Source organism: Amblyomma maculatum, chromosome 2 (assembly GCF_055883805.1).
Source record: "Amblyomma maculatum isolate TAMU_Amacu chromosome 2, ASM5588380v1, whole genome shotgun sequence".
NCBI lineage: Eukaryota > Metazoa > Arthropoda > Arachnida > Ixodida > Ixodidae > Amblyomma > Amblyomma maculatum.
Genome location: NC_139345.1, coordinates 18,950,378 through 18,971,064, shown reverse-complemented (window position 1 = coordinate 18,971,064; position 20,687 = coordinate 18,950,378). Strand labels below are relative to the sequence as shown.

Genomic DNA, 20,687 nt, shown 5'->3' with positions numbered 1-20,687 from the left:
CGTTCTTTTGACCGCCACCAGGAAAGTATATGGCTACACGCCCAATCCTTTTTATTGAAAGAAGAAAAAAAACATTGCCACTGCAGACTACGCACGGTTATCTTCTTGCGAAAAAAAAAAAATGGAAGTGCGCTGGCTGATGACGTTTTGGCGGCAGCCAGACGAACCTATAGTCTATCCGATGGGACAAGACGATCGGAACTACACTGAAATCCACTTGCCTTGAGGTAGAACGAAAAAAAAATGTTTTTCTTGTCTATAGACTATCATCGTACTTAGCATCCGCGCCTGTAAGCATTCCCAACTGTAGTTAGTTGTTAACGTTTCAGGCCAACACGTCATCGAATGTACAAACATCAGTGGTACATCTTCGCCAGATACCGCCGTCTTATTGGCCTTCTGACTCGAAACTCGCATAAAACTAGGTAATTTTTGCCTTAGAGATCCAACCTATCGCCGATAAACATTTTCATGGTGTACGAGCTTCGTAACTTATAGCAGCATTTTATTACTTCATTCAAGTTAATTCTCTACGATTCGAGATTCTGCATGTCTGCGTTCACATCGAATTAGGGAGAATGGCGAACTAACATCAGTTTAAATCACCTTGGATTCTGATGTGCAGTTATTGGCTGGAAGTTCTAGTGGGAAAGCATTCATACAATCGTGACAGCAGAACAACAAACTTCCTTGTACCTGACTCCTGATTGGCCCTCCATATCGTGACGTCACAGTCCACGTGTGCTGGCGCGGGTAATTGAAACAATGCTTTCACACGGTATATCGGTCTAACCAGGTTAAATCTCGGATAATTTTTTTTTTATATCAGCATAGATAACGCGCTGTTTTTTCCCACCAGATACTAAGCATTGTCTTCTGTTTCTCCAGCTTCGGTTTCGTTCTGGCTAACGGGTTGAGAACAAACGTATTCAGTTTTTCAAGGAAGTTCTCACGAGCTGCCGTTGCAGGCCATCGCGTGAAAATGACTGGGTTATCTGAGCGGTTCTTGGCTCACGCCTTATCTCGTCCCACGTTTTAGAAGACGGTGTGGCAGTCATTGAGTTGTGTCCGACATAACACGTGTGGCTCGGCGCTGTGGCTTTGCACACACTGCAGCACGTAGCCAGAAGCTCACTATTAGCCGATCTCATTGTAGAGTTGCTCTTCCTCAACGAGGTCGAACTCTTACTCCTGCGAAAGAAGCTTATCAACCAGGAGTAAAAACGTATTTCAGCCTCAGGAGGATAAGGTTTCCATATTATACGTTGCTGCTGTGCAGGAAACTGCATTTCTACTGAAAACTAAGTACGAAGAACTTGGAACTGTGGCTATGTCCTGCCCTCCACTTGTGAAGAGCTTTTCTCCGCGACACACTTTTTCAATCAGGATAGCTCACAAGAAGTAGAAACATTCTTCAGTGAGAAGCATTCCTTTTCCACAAAGGCCAGTTTGCATCCTTTGAGCATGAAACTTCGGGGGACACTTAAGCTAGTGCTACTCGAAGCTAATGTCAAGATAGTGTTAACTGCATTATCCCTTCAGTGTCCTGGTGTCCTCCTTGCATATCACTCTTTGGCACTGTTTCTTTTTTTATTTGTTTATTTAATTTCATTTTTATTTACCCCGAGACACACTAGGTCAGTCTGCAACCAAGTCGAAAGAACTTAATCGGTGGTTTAAGCGCAGCGTGTATGATTCGCGGCCCAAGGACCACATATGTTCGTGCCCCACCTAATTAATTATCCCAGTTCTCTTTTCTTCGCAATCAATTTACATTTTAACATGCCGTAAATATGTTTGGGTCATGTTGCGGCATATTATGCCAATTTATACGATGTTTTCATCACTTTCAATTCAGTGTGACGTCATGTCCCCCTCGACCAATCCGGATTTTCTCGACAAGCCAACGGCGCCATGGTTCTCTGCTGATCGAGGGGTTCCCTCGAGACCGGCCGTGGCTGATCGGAGCCCTTAACGATATCGCGTTGAAGTGTCCATGCTCTGCAGCCTTGTGTACTCTATAGCGCTACGGTTAGCAGAAAGAAAGCGCGCAAAGCTATTCAAACTGATAATCGCACTTCTGAATTTTGTGACTGGGCTCCAGGCAAGCACAGTTCTTGGTGTCGATCGTACGATTTTAAGACGCTATAACGTCCAAGTGTTTGCGTGCATCGCGTATTCCGCATTACCGGAGGCAATTTCGTTTTGACAGGCAGAAACAAGGTCTCCATAGCCGACCCGACTTTCCCTCTCACAGCAGTGCAGAGATCGCGCCAGTAATCGTTGCCACAGCTTCGCTCCACCGCTCCATCACCGCCCGTGTCGCCGCGCGCCTGCACGTGTCGCAGCGCGGACTGGCACGCTGCGTGCTGCCATGCAGGAAGAGGTGCCACTCTGCGCTGTGTACACAGGGCCGGTCGACACTCGCACCGCACCGCCAGGGAGGCGGCTGGCCCTCAACGAGCTGCCGTCCCAGTTCGGGCCGGCATCTTCCATTTGCCCGGATCGAGCGCGAACGGTTCGGCGAAGCTCCGCGCCGCTATCTGGCCCACTCGTTTGGCACGTTGCTTGGCGGCCCCCGTACGTGACGGTCGGCGCAGGGCCACGTATCGCTCGGTTAGTCCGTATCTCGCAACGTGCTCTTGAAAAATGTGCGGACGCGTGACCGCATAGGTGGTCTTCGTTTTTGTTTTGTTCTCCGCAACGAAAAGAGTCTACCGAAGTCGATCGGGGTGCTAGGACTGAGTGCACTGCCAGAATAGATTGATGGTCAAGCCTTCAATTTCCCGTGAGAACCTCGTGCAGTGTTCTTCCTCTAAGATGTATTTACGTGCCTTCCATATAGCCTTTAAGCTGCGTGGGATCAATTGTGGTGCGAGCAACTCAGCATTTCGGGGAACTTAACTACTGAAATGATGCGAGGTCACAGTTCTCTCACTGCTGATAAGATTGGTCTTGCTAACGTTATCCCCGGATGCTTTCTTTGGTCAATCCTCGATGCGTCGAGTTTTCCCTCAGTTGTTTCCAAGAACTCCGGTTACAGCTCGCGAAAAACGGATGTAGGCGAAGTTTTCAAAGGATGAGCTGCTCGAAAAGTCTGGTGTTACAAAGTTTAAGAGCTGTACTGCAGTACGTGTTTTGATGTGGACGAACTGGGCAAATGTTTTAGTAATTATTTCAAATGAAGTCAAGCGAATGCAGTATATTCGACATTTGTGGACACAGAATTGACGGTGCGTAGTGACTTCTGTATGATGTGTTCCAAGAATCAAAATTTACGAGAACGCTGATCATGTTACATCTGAAAAGCTAACTTATATATGTACCCGTTACGTTCAAAGAAGAAACCCCGCTTCTCTGCTTCTTTTTTCTTTTCCGTGAGAGTGGACGATAACATCTGGACTGAGCTTTCAATGTCAGCGACCCATGACAACGAGAGCCCCTCTTCAAGCATGTTTCCTCTGGATGTCGTGACCAACGACGTCTTATTCGGGGCCACATACTGGCGTGCTGTAAGTATCGCCAGCATCTGACATGTCTAATGGTTACCGGAAAAGAATGGCATCTGATGACGAAATATTCTGGGTGCGTAACTTCATAAACACACTGGTTGGGCACAATATAATGAGCGCAATCGAAGAACACAAGGGTTGAGTTGCTTAAATAAACCTATGAACGGCGGTGCAGCGGGCGGAAGAACCGAAGCTTATCCTTACTTGTAGGGCCCATGAATGAGGAATATTAAAGGTATTAGTTAGTTGTTGGGTTGCTCTTGAGTGTTCATCAGTGCCTCATTTATATGGGCCCTCTGGTACCAGAGCAAAAACGTCCATAATGCAAGTCGTCCATAACAAAGATTCGCGAAAAAAAAATAATAATAAAGAAAGGCGCTATGGTTAAGGTCTGCTTCTGTACATGGTAGAAGTGAAGTTGAAATTAGACATAATTTCTGGGGCTACAAGCGCATTATCCAGCTCTGCGTTATACTTGAAAAACAAAAGGAAAAACAAAAAAAAACGTGGTGCAGCTTGATGGCGCTTCATAGCTTAACTACTACTGCCAGTGTTACCTTCTGACGAGCCTGTACTAGATATTAGCGCTCAGTTATCTGTTGAATTCGGCTTTTTCACGCGACACCGGCTGCAGAGGGAGGTTTCTGTTCAGTGGAGGAGGAGGAGGAGGAGGAGGAGGAGGAGGAGGAGGAGGAGGAGGAGGAGGAGGAGGAGGAGGAGGAGGAGGAGGAGGAGGAGGAGGAGGAGGAGGAGGAGGAAAGGCAGGGAGGTTAACCCGTAACAGCAACTGGTTTGCTACTCTGCACAGAGGGAAGGGGGTGAGTGGATATAAAAGTTGCGAGAGAGGGATGGTTGAAGTTAGTAAAGTCACATCACAGACATGCCACATCGCATCACGTCACAGTCATATCACTTAACATAAAAGCTAACTCATAGTCTTTCGATTAGGCCTGTGCTTTTCATAAAGCGGAGCAGTGCCTGGGAGGCTTTCACCGCAGATGATCGCCGTGGCTAGGGACCTAAAATCTTAATTTCAGTCAATGGGCGTCCATCTAGATGCTCCAGCGTACGGCACAGACACTGTCTTTCCTCACTGTATATAGGGCACTCACAAAGAATGTGGCCTATAGACTCGTAGCATCCACAGTTTGTACATGCAGGGCTGTTTGCCATGCCTATCATAAAAGAATACAAGTTTGTGAATGCAACACCAACCCACAGGCGGCACAGCAAAGTTTCTTCGCGTCGGGGTAGGCCAGGTGGAAGCCGGAGCTTCAGGTCAGGGTCTAGGGACTTTAAGCGGCAGTTCGCAAACTGGCCAGAATTCCACAAGAAGAGTGTGTGTTCCCGCGCAAGTGCGCGAAGCCTGCCCGCTGCGTCTGCCCTAGAAAAGGTAATCCCGTAAATGCGCGAAGCCTGCCCGCTGCGTCTGCCCTGGAAAAGGCAATACCGTAAATGGTACTCAGGGGCTATAGAGCTGGGGAGCTGTGAGCTGCTAAGCTTGAAACCACTAAAGAAATCAACCGTGAATCTGCTATTGGCTTTTTTCCAATGCATCCCTCTGATGTTCCAAAATGAGGAAGATGATCTGGTTGCGGCACTAGAGATCACGGTCCATATCAGCGCGACAATATTACATATAGGTCTTAATGGCCCCCAGCATTTTCCTCACGTCTACTGTCCGAACAGCGAGTCTTTATGTTAACGAGGAGCAAGAACGCTGGAAAAAATTTGGTCCCCAGAAAAATTACCCATAATTCTAGCTTTTTATATAAACAGGGAGGCGTGTGGGTGTGTGTGTGTGTGTGTGTGTGTGAGGGGGGGGGGGGGTACTGACCAGACATGATTGTATATGAGACCCTGAGCGTGCCTGAGCGACGTGTGAAATCGTTTATGCTTGAGTACGGCAATCTCGCTTCGTTGCTGTCAGCCCAAATAGAGGAAATTCAACTAGTTTATTCTCGTGTTCTCACCTTATTTGTCAAAGGCTGTACCTATATCCTGCAGAGATTTGATAGCACAGATGAGCCCGCCGTTTGATTACAAGGTTGCGCTTGGAACAGAGTAAATTTACAAATAAATCTGACCCCTCACAGCCACTTGTTTGCAACAGCGAGATCCTTTATCCTGGCGATACTTGCGATATAACACAGTAAAGAAAGACGTGAAATCTTATTGGAAAACGCTCATCGTAACGAACGCAGTTTCCAGTTTATCACCAAGCCAGCATTATGTTTGCTTCCTGCATCCTTAACCAAAAAAATCTATCAAAACGGCATCCCAGAATTTCTGCGTGATAGCCCTGCTTGGTTTTACTGCTCGTCGCTACAGATGTCAAACCATCGTCCACTGGTTCTGCGATTTAATATTAGATATTGTATGCATATGCAAAGACAAGTTGCAAATGCGTGTATTTCACTGAGGGCTTGCGGACGTGCACGGATGCCGAGTCTGCGCACTTTGCGCAGTCACTTGCCGTGAAGCCCTTCAAGTCTTCTTTTTTCTTCTTTTTTTACGTCGAAAATAATGGAAGCTGTCCGGAGTAACTACAAGCAGCAGCAGCAGTGGCTACCCACGAAGGGCGTGATCCAGAACGGCCAGCGCGACGTTCTGGATCACACCCTTCTCCGCGCAGCCTTCGCTTGGAACAGGCGCTCGTTCGTGCCTCGGGAATTAGCGCAGCGGCGGGCCCCTTTTGGCAGCGGTCCCTTTCGTTTTCTCACTTCATTTTATTTTTCCTCTTCGTCAGCAATGTCGCCGCATGCCCTCCGGGTAGTAGAGTCGGGGAGCCCCACCCTGCGGCGTGGCTGCCGCTTGCGTACAGCCGGTCTCGAATCTCACAGCGCTGGCATCCGAGTATCAGATCCCGATCTGTCGGCTAAGCGCATATAGTGCTCGATGCACTCGCGCCATTCCTTGGGCTGCTTTTAAGAAATCGATTTCTCAGGACACGCCCTGGCTACCTGCGTGCCTCGATCATGCGTGCGTGAGCAACGTCGGCGCGTGCGCACCCGAAGACGTCTATAATGAACGCCCTGGCTCTCTCGGGCTGGAATCCGCGGAAGCTCGTTCGACCTGCCTCTCGCGCAGGCCGGCACTTCGCTAAATGGGTCGGTTCGCGAGGCCTGGCTAGTCAGGCTTGTTGCACACACTTGGGGAAAACGCTTTGTCCCGAAGGCTCTCCGCGTCTCTCGAGCAACGTCGCGCTTGTTTGCGGTCTCATTTCCTTCTGCTCGAGCCCAATTAAAGCTCTACGCGACAGCCAAGTCTACCACTGCCGTCTCCTGTGTCTGATGCTCTGCAGATCAGAAACTTTCCCGGCCTGGAGCCAAGTCCCGTGTCGCATTCCCGCCATACAAGTGTTGAGTACTCATTACAGAACTTCGCGTCAGCCGATCCGGAACACAAGACGGCCTGCGGCGCCTCCCAGCGTATTCGAAGTTATTTCCTACTTTTGTACGCGTGCGCGCGAGCCTCCCTTGTTTCTATATTTTATACGATATGCACACCTTCGGAAGCGGTTGGGTTGCTCTTTTCTTGCGCTGGCCCCACGGAAACATGAGGAGAGGACAAGGAGGACGTGCAATGGAGGATTTTGTTTTAACTGTACAGCCGATTTACTGAGGTCGAATGCTTTATACATCTGCGTTAGTTTAGTTGCTGGAGAAGGATGAGGAAGTACAATTTCGTAGCAGTAGTTTTCAATTGTAATTTTTTTCCGAGTTTGCGCCATCTTGATCACCGCTATCGAAATACGTAAACACATGCGCAGCACTTTCGAGCGGAATAATTGAAAGGAAAGAAGTGCAGAAGTAATCCTTCCTTGTCGAACGCATTTTTCTTTCATATCGTGCTTGGATTAGAGTTGGGCACAACAAACAAAATTCTGGGCACTTTGGGCGCAATTTCGTCTCCTTTCCGTGCTTCATGCGCACAAAACGCTCAGATAATTGAGCCTGTCAGAACACTGTTTGTAACGGTTCCTCTTCAGAACTCTGAACGTAAAGAGTGTTTCAGCGCTGTTCGACAAGCCACGGGCCGCCGTAAGAAGCGTTCTACGTGTGCGCTTTCAGGAGCGGGTAATAATATTAATGACTTCCTCAAACGATACTGATCGTCGGCATTTAGAAGAGACTCCTCGCGTTCAAGTTCGGCCCATGCGACGTGTTCTCTGCCGAGGAGCGCATTCGTTTTGCGCAGGTTTCGAAGACCGACGCGAATCTTGTGGTATCTGCATGGACCCGCAGGCGAAATCAACAGCCAATGTTTGCACGACGGCAGTTCACTAGGGGACAGGGGGGGGGGGGGGGGGGGGGGGGGGGGGGGGGGGGGTATTTTGCGTCTATGTTTTTGCGTTGCTTTGACTTTGCTCTTACGGCTCCTTCCGCGTTCTCGCCGAGTTCGAGCGAGGCGGCTTTCGGGCGTTTGTCGGCGGAGGAAGAACCGCCGTATATACAGAAACGGGATTTCGGGGTCGCCGTGTTATCTTCATGCCCCGCTCGGCAGACGACGCTCGTCGGGTCGCCTTTCGAAATATCTCCCGGCAGTAGCGGTAGTGTCGCTTGCAAATGTCTGAACGCTAGCCCGCAGTGCAGGCTATAAACAGCATCAAAAACCAGTATTCCGGCGTTTCGCGCGCTAGAAAAGGTGCGTACAGAAGCCACACGCCGATGAATGACAGGTTTGTGGGCGGTTAGACTGTAGAGACGATGATAAGTCTGCGTCGGTGGCACGATGTTGCCAGGCAGACCCCCCCTTTCCATTTTCTGCTTTTTCCGTTGTGATGAGCGGAACTCGACCTCTGTCAGCATCACTCAAGGGACGTGGCCCGCTTGCACGGCTCCCCGAATGGAAGTCGGAAGAAGCTTCGGGGCCTGTCAGAAGAGTATTCCTGTCGCTGCCGCATTTACTCGGCTTCCAGCTCTCGCACCCCACGGTGAAAGCGAATGTGACCCAAAGCGTCGTGCGATACGCCCATTGTAGTTCCACCGTAGCGTTGCAGACTGATGAAGCCCGTGGGGCACAAGCTCGAGGAAATCATTGAAGATATATTAATTCGACATGCGTTTTCAACACTGTAAAACTGGAAATAAGGCGACTCTTTGTGGTTATCTCCTGCTTTTCTTTGGGTCTGTAGCGAGCGGGGGGAAAAAGATAAGAGAACAGGTGCGCACGATCGACGGTATTTGGTACAACGAAGTTCGTGTGCAAAGCACTAGCTGAACACTTGCACCATACATAGCGTCGGTTTTAAAGTATTTTACGATGGCCGGCGCCTTCTCACTTTAAAGAAGTTCAGTTTATAGTGGCTCCTTTGAACTGGTAAAACATGGCCGTATTACCGTATAGCATGCATAGGTATCAAAACAGAGGTGTGTAATATTAATCCAAGTTACTAATGAAATAATCACATTTGTTGTATAATTTTCAAAAATTAGTCTTTGTAAGAAGCAGAGAAAGCTAAATTAACCCAATACAAGAGCAAAAAAAAAAAAAGTGTTGATTATCAGGTGGTGGTGAATAGCACTTATATACTTATGCTATAGTTAGCGAAGTGACCTCCCGCGTACAGTAAATGTGCCAGCAAAACTTGTCTTTGGATAAGTTGTTTTTTCACTGAGAGTACAGAATAGACAGTTCAAGTGATTGGACCCGAAAGAATTAAACACTACACTTCTCTCTTTCGCCTGCGTTTGTGTCCCGCCTTTTACGCTATCCATTCCTGGGCACACTTCTCCGTATCTTCATTAGCGGAATCGGGATTGTTGAATGGTCGGTTCGTTGCGTACCCTCGAGCTATCCTAACCGCCTCCTGATTTCCCGTAATGCCGGTATGTCCCGGCACCAAAACTGTCGTGTGTTTGGCCTGGTTGTTTTCGGTTTTGCCACTTGAGCGGAGGATGCGGGGCGCGCTGTGGCTGATTCTCCCGTTTAGGTAGTTGCGACATGCAGCTTATGAGTCTGTGAGTATGGTTAAGGACCTGTTGGATCGGTAGTCCTCCGCTGCCGCTAGAGTCACGGCTGCCTCTTCGGCCTCGACTACCGTACAGTTCCGGATTGACGCGCTGGTGATTTCTTTTAGATCCGAGTTTGCTTTTCTTGTGGTTTCTGTCATCGGTGTATGTAGCGGCGTATATGTACACTGTGTCGTTTCTAGTTGCCAGTGTTCTTTGTACATACTCTGCTCTTGCTTCTCTTCTCACCATGTGTAGATCTGGGTCCGTTCTCCTGGGTATCGGTGCTACTTGGATGGTGTTTCTGTATTCGTATACGGTATTGTCTCTGTGCTTTGTGTCTCCTTTATAGTAGCTTCATCGCCGTATATATCTCTGCTCAGGGGTCTTCTGTCCGTTACCGATAGTTCTAGTCTTTGGATTTGCGCTATTATTTGCGCTTCTTGGAGTTCTTAGAGACTGTTATGTAGCCCCAGAGCCACCAATAGTCTGTCGGTTGATGTTGATTGTGGTAGGTGAAGCGCCGTCTTGAGGGCTTTCAAAAGGATTGCGTCCGCTTGTTGCGTTTTGCATTTTGTGCAGTGGTAGTATAGGAGGCTGTAGTTACTCTGCTGACCACCAGGCTTCTGGCCAGTTTTAGCGAGTCTGCCTCTTTCATGCTGTGTCTTTTCCTCGAGACCCTTGTTATCATGCGGGTCACTTGGTTGGTTGCTGTTTCAAGTATTGTTAGGGTGTGGGTGCATCTTTGGTTCGATTGTAACCACATTCCTAGATTCCTGATGAGTGTTTTTTTTTTTTTTCGGGATTAATTGCCCCTCGAGTTGGACTTTTAGCCTCAGGTTTTCTTCCTCGGGGACAGGACGGTTCTTCTTGCCTACCCCACGCAGTTCGAGAGCGAGTGCCCGTGGTGTGGAGACAAGCCAACTCTGTACCATACCACATGGGCTTGCCAGAAAATAGACGAGCTGGCCATAATAGGAAGCCCGAGTGTGGAACAGTAGGAGAGGATGCTATCCAGCGACATCCTGAAAGTCCAACAAGGACTAGTAAGGCGTGCACGCAGGGCAGCTACCCTCAGCGGAGCCCTGGACTAGAGGAACCGACCCTGAAGAGAAGATGGAAGGCTCCATCTGAAGCCGCAAAAAGCACTGAAATAAAAGTTTTCCATCCATTCCTATCTTCACTGCGAAATGGGAGGAAGAGAATGCGGATGTCGGTGAAGCACAAAATGGAGTCAACGAACACCAAGAGGTGGTCACTAGAGCGCTAAACGAGTGCACCAAACGAAGATGATATACCTCTGAAAGGGTTCTGTCTTGCTTCATTAGAATACAAAACATACGGAGAGGAAACGTGTGAAGGAAGAGGTAGAAAAAAATATATATATCGGGAAGTAGATACGCGGAAGTCTTGCCACTGCGTGTGATTTTCACACAGCGCTACGCGGAAGTATTGACCAGTGGAAAAATGCCAGCGCTGACCACCGCATGCGGCTCCGGGAAGGGCCGTACTGACTCTCATAGCCGCTCAAGCAGCTCGCTTCAACCGTTACGGTTTCTGCGTTTGTTTTGCTTTCATCGTTCTCCCCTATCTGGCAGATTCACTAACACGCGACCGCTCTGAGAGTCGCCGTTAACGATCGCACGAGTGGGATCCAGAAAGTCTCCCTTACGAGATAGCAACTCTCTTCTCTCATCTCGCCGCCACTCCAACGCGCAGTAGAGTTCAGCGCAGCGCGAGCTCGTCTTAAGCTTCGCCCACTTCGTGGACAGCTCGGCCTGCGGCGATCCCACGTGTCTATGCCCTCCACTTAGCAGAGACTCGGCGCACAGTCAGCAGCGAGATCGAACCCACGATCCTTCGCTTTTCTGGCTTCGTTCTCGTTCGGCTCCGCTGCGGCTTCTTTTGCCGCCCAGCTTGTGCTTCTGCGCAGCGCTTATTGCCGTCTACCGTCTCGCAGCATATTTCCCAACGCCACTTCCTCGAATCGAACGGCGCAGCTTTTCTTGCAGACCTAGAAATGTCAATTCTTATGCGCGTGCTGCACAAGGAAAGCAAACAAGGTGAAATTAAGAAAATAAAATAAAAAATGCGATGTTACGACAGGCAGCCGGCATTTTTGCGTGCACGGAGGCACGTGCGAGCGGCTTTATCGGCGTCGTGTAGGCTCATGACCCGATCGCGCGATCTCGGCAACGAGAAAGTTCTCCGAGATGCGGCATCGTGGATAAGATGCTCGGCGTCGCCAGCGTCGCGCGGAGGAAGAAACCGAAATGAGAAAACGACGCCCAGGAACGATGATCGCGCACAGATATCGGCGTTTGTTTTTGCGGCATCGCAATCTCATGCACGTCAAAGCAGACTAAACGAAAAGGAAAGGAAAATAGGACAGCGCGAAGATTAACCCGGAGAGAATTTTTTTTTTTTTTCGCTGCCTCCTAGTCAAGGTACAGAGAGCGGGAAGACTGGGTAACAGAACTTTCCTTCTTTGGCATGCCCGTTGACCTGCACGGTGGCATAACCCTGCATTTCATGACAACGGGGGCGATATTTTGCGAGCTTTCTTTTCCATTTTCTTTCTTTTATTGAGTTTTCTTGCCACTCTTGAGGGACGGCTTTGATAAGAGAACCGGCAAGCGACTCCTGCTTCCCGAGGTTATCAGCTATGACGTCAGAAGCGATCAGTTCTAGTGAAAAAAAAGAGGAAGGCTAACGAAAGGAAATTAAGAAGACAGAGTGGGGATCACACACACACAACGCAACAGAGTGGTTCAGACATTGTGGCACTGCGCTGCTGAACACAATAAGCGAAATCCTCGATCAGCATAAAGTACAATTTGGGCGCAGACTCGTCAGAAAAGCAAGTTTATTAGTTCCCGAGAAAAAATAAACATGGCAGCTCACCTAGTTTGCCGGCAGTGATGTCGAACTGCGATGGGCCCTCGGAGATAAACTGCGGACTAGAGCAAATTTCCTGCAGAAATGTGGTAGAAGGACGCCCATGGTCATGATGACAGCACTTTCGAGATATTTTTCTATATGCAAATTTTTTCTCTCCAGTAAATGCTATGTTAAGAAAACATCAGACACAAGCCATTGGTTTCGCTCTCCATAGAAACCACACATGTGACTTCGAGAGATATGTATTCATAAAATATATAGCTATAAATGCAAATGATTGGTTGATTGTTTTATTATATTTAATATCCTAAAACGACTCAGGCTGTTAGGGAAGCCGAAGTAGAGGGCTCCGCCGCCTTGGATAATTTCGATCCCCTGAAGTTCTTTAACGTGCACTGGTGTCGCGCTGTGATACACACGGCGCTTTGCAATTCGCCTCCATCGAAATGCGGCTGCAAGGGCTGGGATAGAAACCGGGTCTCCTGGTCGAGTAATCGAAATCAATTCAAACGTTTTTGTACATACGAAGATAATCATGTATCTCAGCAACAAACTGCAAGAGACCAAAGTATAATTCGAAGTGAAGACAGGGCTTCATCGTAATTACCCAGCACAAAACCCCCTTTAGGAGCTATTTGAAACAATAAAATGCCAGCCAGACGTTGCAGAGACTATCAACGTAAATCACATGTTTCTGAGTGTGTAAACAGAAAGGGTTGGTCGGTTCATAATCTTTTCTTGTGAAAACAGCACCTACGTACGACGGACCAGAAACAGGAACACAACACGATGCCGTTCTGCCCGTATGTAGTCATGTTGTATCCCTACTTCTGCTCCTTCCTGTGTAGGTGGTGCTGGTTTCACAAAAATAGATATTTCAAAATACGGCCAAGTTCAAAACGTTCTGTTTGATCCGCTATGAAATGCAGAATTCCGTTTATTTTCGTGCAAGTCACCACTAGCTCAGCACTAGGCGGTTGCAGAGGGCAGATATCGAATACTGCTTGGGATTTAAGGCATATCGATACATTGTAGCCTTAAAGTCTATTGAAAGGACATGAACACAACAATTAATACTCCAGTGCAATGTCTAGACGTATTGTTTACTTTACATTCATGTAAATAAGGGGTTATTATGCATTGTGACGCATGTAGTTCGTATTTTAATCTAAGTAATCATTGTTCCAACTGATGGCTACCAATTTAAAATAACTAACAGACCCGTAGCCTGCACGAGACGTTTGCCTGACGTCTGGTCACGTGCTGTTGTAAAGCATACATTGATAACGAAATTACAGAACAGAACGTGCTTTATACAAAAGAAAAACAACTTTAGATGGAACCTCACCAACAAATGTTCATTTCATACTTTCCGTATGATGACAGCCTACTAGCGGGCATCAAATTTTTAATATTTGAGGAACTTACCACACGATGGCGAAAACGACGCACACCGAAAGATGCAAACCTGCTTCATGCAGAATTTGTCGTTGTTTACTGACCGAAGAAAAAAAAAAATTGGCTTGCAAATATCCCATTATGCCCGAAAACTACAGTGCTATGAGACCAATAGTACAATGAAGGAGAAAAAGGATGAAAAGATAAACAAATAAATATGAAATTTACACTGCTACTAATGTATTCGTATGCTGATAAGTGCATGGCTACAACAAGCATGAGTATAAAACAACACACGCATAAAAAGGGTTCACCTGAACGAATGTGGTCAAACAATTAGAGCGAGTGTAAAGGAGAAGCCGGCTTGCCTTAGGCCTGAGCCAGGTGAACTTGAAGGGCGGAGTCTGGTGGTAGAAGACGGAGCTCTGGCTGGCCGGGAAATCCGGGTCCTCGAATAGCGCTGGTCCCTCGCCGTTAGTGCACTTTAGCAGACTCTTCTTGATCTTTTCCAGATCGGACATGACGGTCGTCGCGCCGCCACAGGCGCCGAGCTGGGGAGCCCTGTTAGTCGCGGAAAGAAATGGAAGGAGGTGAGCATGCGAACAGATGTGCGACTCACATGCGTGAAATCATGCTGAACACGTGCAGAAGCCCTGCCATCTACGGTCTGGGCTATTGGTTTACTGATTCCGATGGTGACGTAACTTAATTTGTCGAAATATACTGCCGTGTTCGTAAAAACAAGTCCAAGTGGGAGTAAATAACTTGTACTCCACCGCACGCCCTTGTGGTGGTCTGTATAAACTTATAACTTATGTATGGAGTGCCTCGTTTACTACTTAAAAAAAATAACAAAAATGTGTTTACGTTTAAGAGTTCAAGGTAGTCGATGTCTTCCTCCCCACGGAAATGGAGCAAGAATATGGCACCTTCTTTTCGTTCTTGGATAATTCCCGTGGTTTTTTGTTAACGGGAACGGACATGAAGCAGCGCGGGGAACCGACGGACCAGCTTTGGCGACTGCCTTTCTTTTATGTGACACTGCATCACATGGCTCTCTTTTGCCCTCAGCAAACGCGACGGCAGCGGCCATTTCAACGCAGTATTTGCGCTGACAACTCGATCGCAAAAAGACCTTAACAAGACTGTTTATTGAGCTACTTTATTAGCATATAATTACGTCATCCTCACGAGTAACAGCTCCGACTGTCAAAAATATCGCGTCTTCATCAGCAATATTGACACCACTATTTCTCATGCCGGAGCAATCGCGTAGGTATTAGCACACGTTGCCTAATCTTTACGTTCTCTGTAACCGGCCTGCATGGGCATACCTTACAAACGAGATGTATTTACAGTTAAATCCATAAAACAGATCGACACCACTATTTCTCATGCCGGAGCAATCGCGTTAGGTATTAGCACACGTTGCCTAATCTTTACGTTCTCTGTAACCAGCCTGCATGGACATACCCTACAAACGAGATGTATTTACAGTTAAATCCATAAAACAGCTGATTTCCTTTCAACATGATAGCGCGCAGATTGATCATTTATATGCCCAGCTAAATGCTCCAAGCTTTTTAAAAATCCTTGTGTATCTATACCCCATTGCAATCGACTGAACGCTTTTGAAAGTAGAGCTGCCTATATATAGTCCCAGTACTCTTCCGGACTCCAAAATTCGTTCTTTAATAAGCGCTGATTATTTTAGCGTTTTAATTATTAGATTGGAGAACAAGTAGCAGCAGATCCTCTTGAAGAAAAAAGAAGCATTAAAATAATTCGTCCTAAAGAAATAAGCTGAACGGAGAACTAAAGCGGACAACAAATGCGTTTTATTGACCCCTGCTTCTTTACGTCGCGCCAAATAACCAAGAGCGCCGTGGAAAGCGATAGATAATATTTTATGACATGAGAACGAACTTCCAGGAAAATCGCGCATAATACATAATAACCTTGAACTTGTTGGTCAAGACTAGCTGATCACTTCAATGAAGTATTTGCTGACGCTGTTGCAAAACGCAGGCGCCGTCCAGCTGTTATGCCTCAATCCATTGTCCTGAAAAAAGCTTCACCCCGAACATGATCTTTACATTTCAGCTACGAACATCTATCCCCTTTCAGCTTTCTTTTCTTTTCCTCTGTAAGTCTCTCTCCAGCGCTATGCCGTATTGTTTTATTTACTATTGGCTTCCTTCCCAGCCGTGATAGCTTAGTGGTACGAGCGAGGCCTCCAGTTTTAGGCCTTTCACTTCTACGTGCCTACCAATACTTATGAATCTAAAGAAAAAGCCCTGGATATACACAACATATGGATTGAGCATGTAAAATACGCGCTCTATGTACGTTGTCCCAGTATTCATGTACTTAATAAACTTTGTAATAAAAAAAGCATATTGCATGTACAATGGAGATCTATAGAGTGTTCGTTATAAATAAAATAGTTAAGAAGAATGATGCGAGGAACTATGTGCCAATATATGCAATACTTGTTTTTAAAAGGCGCAGGAAAAAATATGTATTCTGCTGAGTAATTTTTTGGAAAAATTGCTAGGGCTTAGATTATGTGGCCAAATTTGCGGTATTACATCTTAAAGAACGCGTGTTGCCAAATATTGACTAAATATCGGTTACACTTATATTCTTCTTTAACTCTCCGTTAACTTTATCATGTCATTTTTATACGTACGCTTTCATATCATGGCAGTTCGTTCATATCTTAACAACACGGCTAAATTTGCTGACCTCAGGAAGCTGTAGAAAAAACGGAAACTGCTGAGCCTATATTTACTGGTGCACCACAGGGCAGCATTCTGAACCTGTTACTATTTATTATAATATAAATTATATTGCCAACATTAACGTGCCCGCCAATGTTTTATTTATTTATTCATTTATGCGAGTGACGGTATCATTCTGCAATCAGGGAAGGACATAAACGAACTCGTATAAAAATTCTATATGCTTAATAAGTTGGTATTTTGAGTTCAATCAAATATGCTCAGAATCAACACCGCAGAACCAAAGCTATTCAATTTTCTATCCAAGTATAAATCAATTGCTTTTAAACGGGGCGCCATCCATTATGACCAGCAATTGAGATCGCTGATGACTAAAAACAATTGGCGTAATATTTACATGCGATCTTACGTGCTACTCTTACGTAGAGAATCTCTGAAAAGAAAAGGAAAAGAAAAATACTCGGCAATTACAAGGTGACTGTCGCGCTGCCGCTAGTTTGCACCGTCAAAAACCGAACTAAAACACAATAAACGTTGTTCATCTCGTGCACTATACCATTCGCATCACACAGAAACATGCAGAGGATATACATAATGATGAAAAAAAAAAAAAAACATTTCCAGCGTCGCTATTATAGATTATTTCTCTTCAGTAGCAAATTGTCTTTTATTGCCACGGTATAATCAATATAAGATGCGCTTTCGGGCCCTGTTCCGTGACCTGCGGTCATCGTACCTTTCCGGCAATTCTTTACGTCGTTCGCTTCTTTAAAACGCAGCCATACTATCTGGACGTGCAACGCTGATACATGGTTGCATAGCTCGTTTCCAAACTAACTATAAATTAAAATCACTTCAGCGCAACTTCACAATCCTCCTTAAATCGGAGTCTGCATCGAAGTAATTATTTGAGATGCTCTTCTCCATATAGCCACAGCTCTGTTTAAGAGCGACTTCTCGTCTGCAGCAGTGTAGCTATCACTAGGTTTTGAGACGTTCTGCGCTCAATATTGCCGTTTCTTTTTAAAAAAATTGCCGCTATATTTGTTGATCAATAATTTACACAATGCCTATTATTGTTTTTATTGTTTTCTGATATGTCATGATATTTTGCTTTTTAATGCATTCAGTTTGAGTTTCCTTTTAAATTCCAATTGTTTCTTTGTGGAATTGTTTATTGTAAGAAGCATGCGATGTCTTGAATTTATTGTCATGTTTTTGCACACATGTATACTTTGTCATGAACTAGCCTGGTTTCTTTCATTTATTTTGATGTATGCTAAATCTATTTTTTTATTGCTATTCTTCATGAACAGTCGCCTACTGCCTTGTTGGTGGTTTTTCAGGCACTGCATATGCGTAAACTAGAATCCGCACGGGGGCCGCAGACGAGAACCATTACCGTTGACGCGTCATATCCTCAAAGGAAGAGGCCTATACTACCCACCAATTTTGTTACTCGACACAATACTAAAGCTAGATTATTTGTATTCGATTTGCATTTGAAAACAGCAGTATTTGAACACACTGACGAACTCTGCTATGGCGCATTACGTGTAGTGACGATGTCTGTCCCAGTTTGTTCTGGAATGTTATTAAGTCAAAAGCAGCGTGGGAAAACTGCATATAAATTCAATTTCAGCTACGAATACTCAATTGAGCTTGTAATGCCTTGTTGCGTCATTGACGGTAATAGGCAGCCAAACGAGCTGGCAATGCACAAGCAGAATGCACAGAGGATTCAATTCATTTCAATACATATGTTTACCAGATTTATTTGTGCCTGTTATCAAGAAAAGAAGTCATTCCCGATAGCTATGCAGTGACTGAAAGACCACAAACAAGGCAGTAAGCGATTGCTCATAAAGAATATCTATAAAAAAAATAGATTTAGCATACATCAAGATAAATGAAAGAAACCAGGCTAGTTCGTGAAAAAGTATAAATGCATATAAAAACATGACAACAAATTCAAGACATTGCCTACTTCTTACAATAAACAATTCCACAAAGGAACAGCTTGAATTTGGAAGGAAACTCGAACCGAATGCATTATAAAGCAAAATTATTGATTAACAAAAATAGCGGTATTATTTTATTCTGTACTCGCTTATTCACTGATCTCTTAATCTGTGACTTTGTTATCTCGCGCACACTCTTTAGCACGCAGTATTAAGCTACTATATTATATTGAAAAGTGGTTAGAGTGCTCGACTTCTGTGCCTCAGGAGGCGGGATCGAATCCCGGCCGCGGCGTCCGCTTTTCGATGGAGGCGAAAAGCAAGGCGTCCGTATGCTGCGCGATGTCAGTGAACGTTAAAGAACCCCAGGTGGTCTAAATTTCTGGAGCCCTCCATTTCGGCGTCCCTAATAGCCTGACTCACTTTGGGACGTTAAACCCTGTAAACCATACCATACCATATATATTAGGTGCTGCTTTAACCAAGCCGTACGAATATTCCCAGGCCGCAGATTCTACTTCTGGTTAGCATATTATGACATTTGAGATCCTGTTAAAGCTATTAATTATCTCTGGGATTAGAATAATGCCTCTTCTATCCTTCGCAGATATTTTGAGATTTGGGGGCATTGTAACTGTCTGCTATGCTTCTCAGAAGCAGACCCTATGGTCTGGGAACTTTTGACTACCCCTGTACCTGCGTGTCCTACAGGTGTAGCGTGTCTGGCTCGAGGACCAAGGGTTCCGTAAGGCTCGCCTCTCGTCTCCCTTTTCCATCTCAAAAGAAGCTACCTGATTTGGCAGCTTCTGCAAACTGGGACATGTAACGTGCTCTTATGACGTCACACACCAGAATACCGATCAGTGCCAGGCATATCAACTGCCAACTATCACCTTTCTATGGCCTACCCATGATTTTTTTTTTTTCTCTAAAAACGCCGACAATGGTGACATCGGCGACGTCGGTATTTCTGGAGAATGGGACCTTTAACTATCGCGTTTATATAGCTGTGGTAAAATATAGCTTATTATTTCGTGTAACGGTCACAGATCAAACTATTGCATCATGGCAGGTGCCCGTGGAGCACTGGAGATGAGCGGCGAGCATTCGATGAGAGAGCAACAATGGTAAGCGACTTCAGTATTCTACTCAGCAGCGACAAACGAAAGGTTAGCTGGCAGTGCCGGCGGAGAAAAAATAAGAAAAATAGAGTTTGAATTACTCTATTTGGGATTTCTTTGGGGCGGAGACTAAAAAACGATTTCAGGATGAGTTATAAAGGGACAAATCTACCATTTTGTTCCATCATTCGTTGAAAGGAGTAAAGTAGTGCGTTCTACTCATTCCTGTTTCATACTGATGGACTAAATGATTTATCACGTGAAGTGTAAAGATTGACATCACCCACTTAAGCTGCCATTAGGGTTTATTCATATCTGGTGAAGCAGGCGGGTGCGATTAGACGTAAACGTTCAATATACATAAAAAAAATCGCAGCTTATACTTCCGCACCCTTCCTCAGTTTTAAAGCGACTGCAGTAGCAGCACTCGATGATACCTGTAGCCGTTATTGTTTTCTTATTTAACCGACTCATTTGCGAGATTGGGCTTCTCGTATACTGATCCTATCTGCTCGAAGTTCGCTCCATTACGCATGAACGATCGATCATGAGCGACGCATGGCCACGAGCGTTTGAGAGGTTCGCAACCGCTCAGATTTTGTTTTTGTTTTGTTCTTATTATCATCATTTTCTTGGCCGGAACATCTTTTCTGATGAAATTTCACAAGGTGGCGGAGCTTAGAAATTTATTTGTTGAATACATGCTTCGCAGAACTACTCTTGGAAGTTCGCCGTTGTTGTCGTGGCTGTAGGAAGAAGGAAAAGAAAATGGACGGGCCTGCTACTGGTTCTGTAGCTGAGCCACCTCCACTGCCTCGTGCGGACAAAGGAGAGAAAGTAGAGAAGAAAGAAAAAGAAGAGGCAGAGAAAGACGCGCGCCGCAACAGCCGTCGTCCACCACCGAAGCGGTGGCGGGTGCAGTGACGGCCTACAACATGCAGATGCAAAATCGGTGGAGGGCTAGCCCCCGCCGCAAGCGACGATGGCCTACCAGTCCCAGCCCCGTAGGTCCAGCAACAGCCAAAGGGAGGCTGTTCAGCTGGTTTTGACCCGCCACACCGGGAAGTGCTAGAGTGAACTCCGCTCACAGTGAAAA

The 20,687-nt window shown here is 46.0% G+C and overlaps 1 protein-coding gene across 1 annotated transcript in view; it reads right to left on the bottom strand.

Moving 5' to 3' along the window:
- Positions 1 to 14,288, bottom strand: part of CalpC (calpain C) — a 62,978-nt gene extending 48,690 nt beyond the window's left edge. Inside the window, exons 1-2 of the mRNA XM_084592567.1 lie at positions 14,134 to 14,288; positions 12,371 to 12,440 (exon numbers count right to left, since the gene is read on the bottom strand). Coding sequence (XP_084448693.1) covers positions 12,371 to 12,440; positions 14,134 to 14,286 — 223 coding nt within the window. The 5' untranslated portion in view covers positions 14,287 to 14,288. The remainder of the gene's footprint in view (positions 1 to 12,370; positions 12,441 to 14,133) is intronic.
- Positions 14,289 to 20,687: the final 6,399 nt, after the last annotated feature.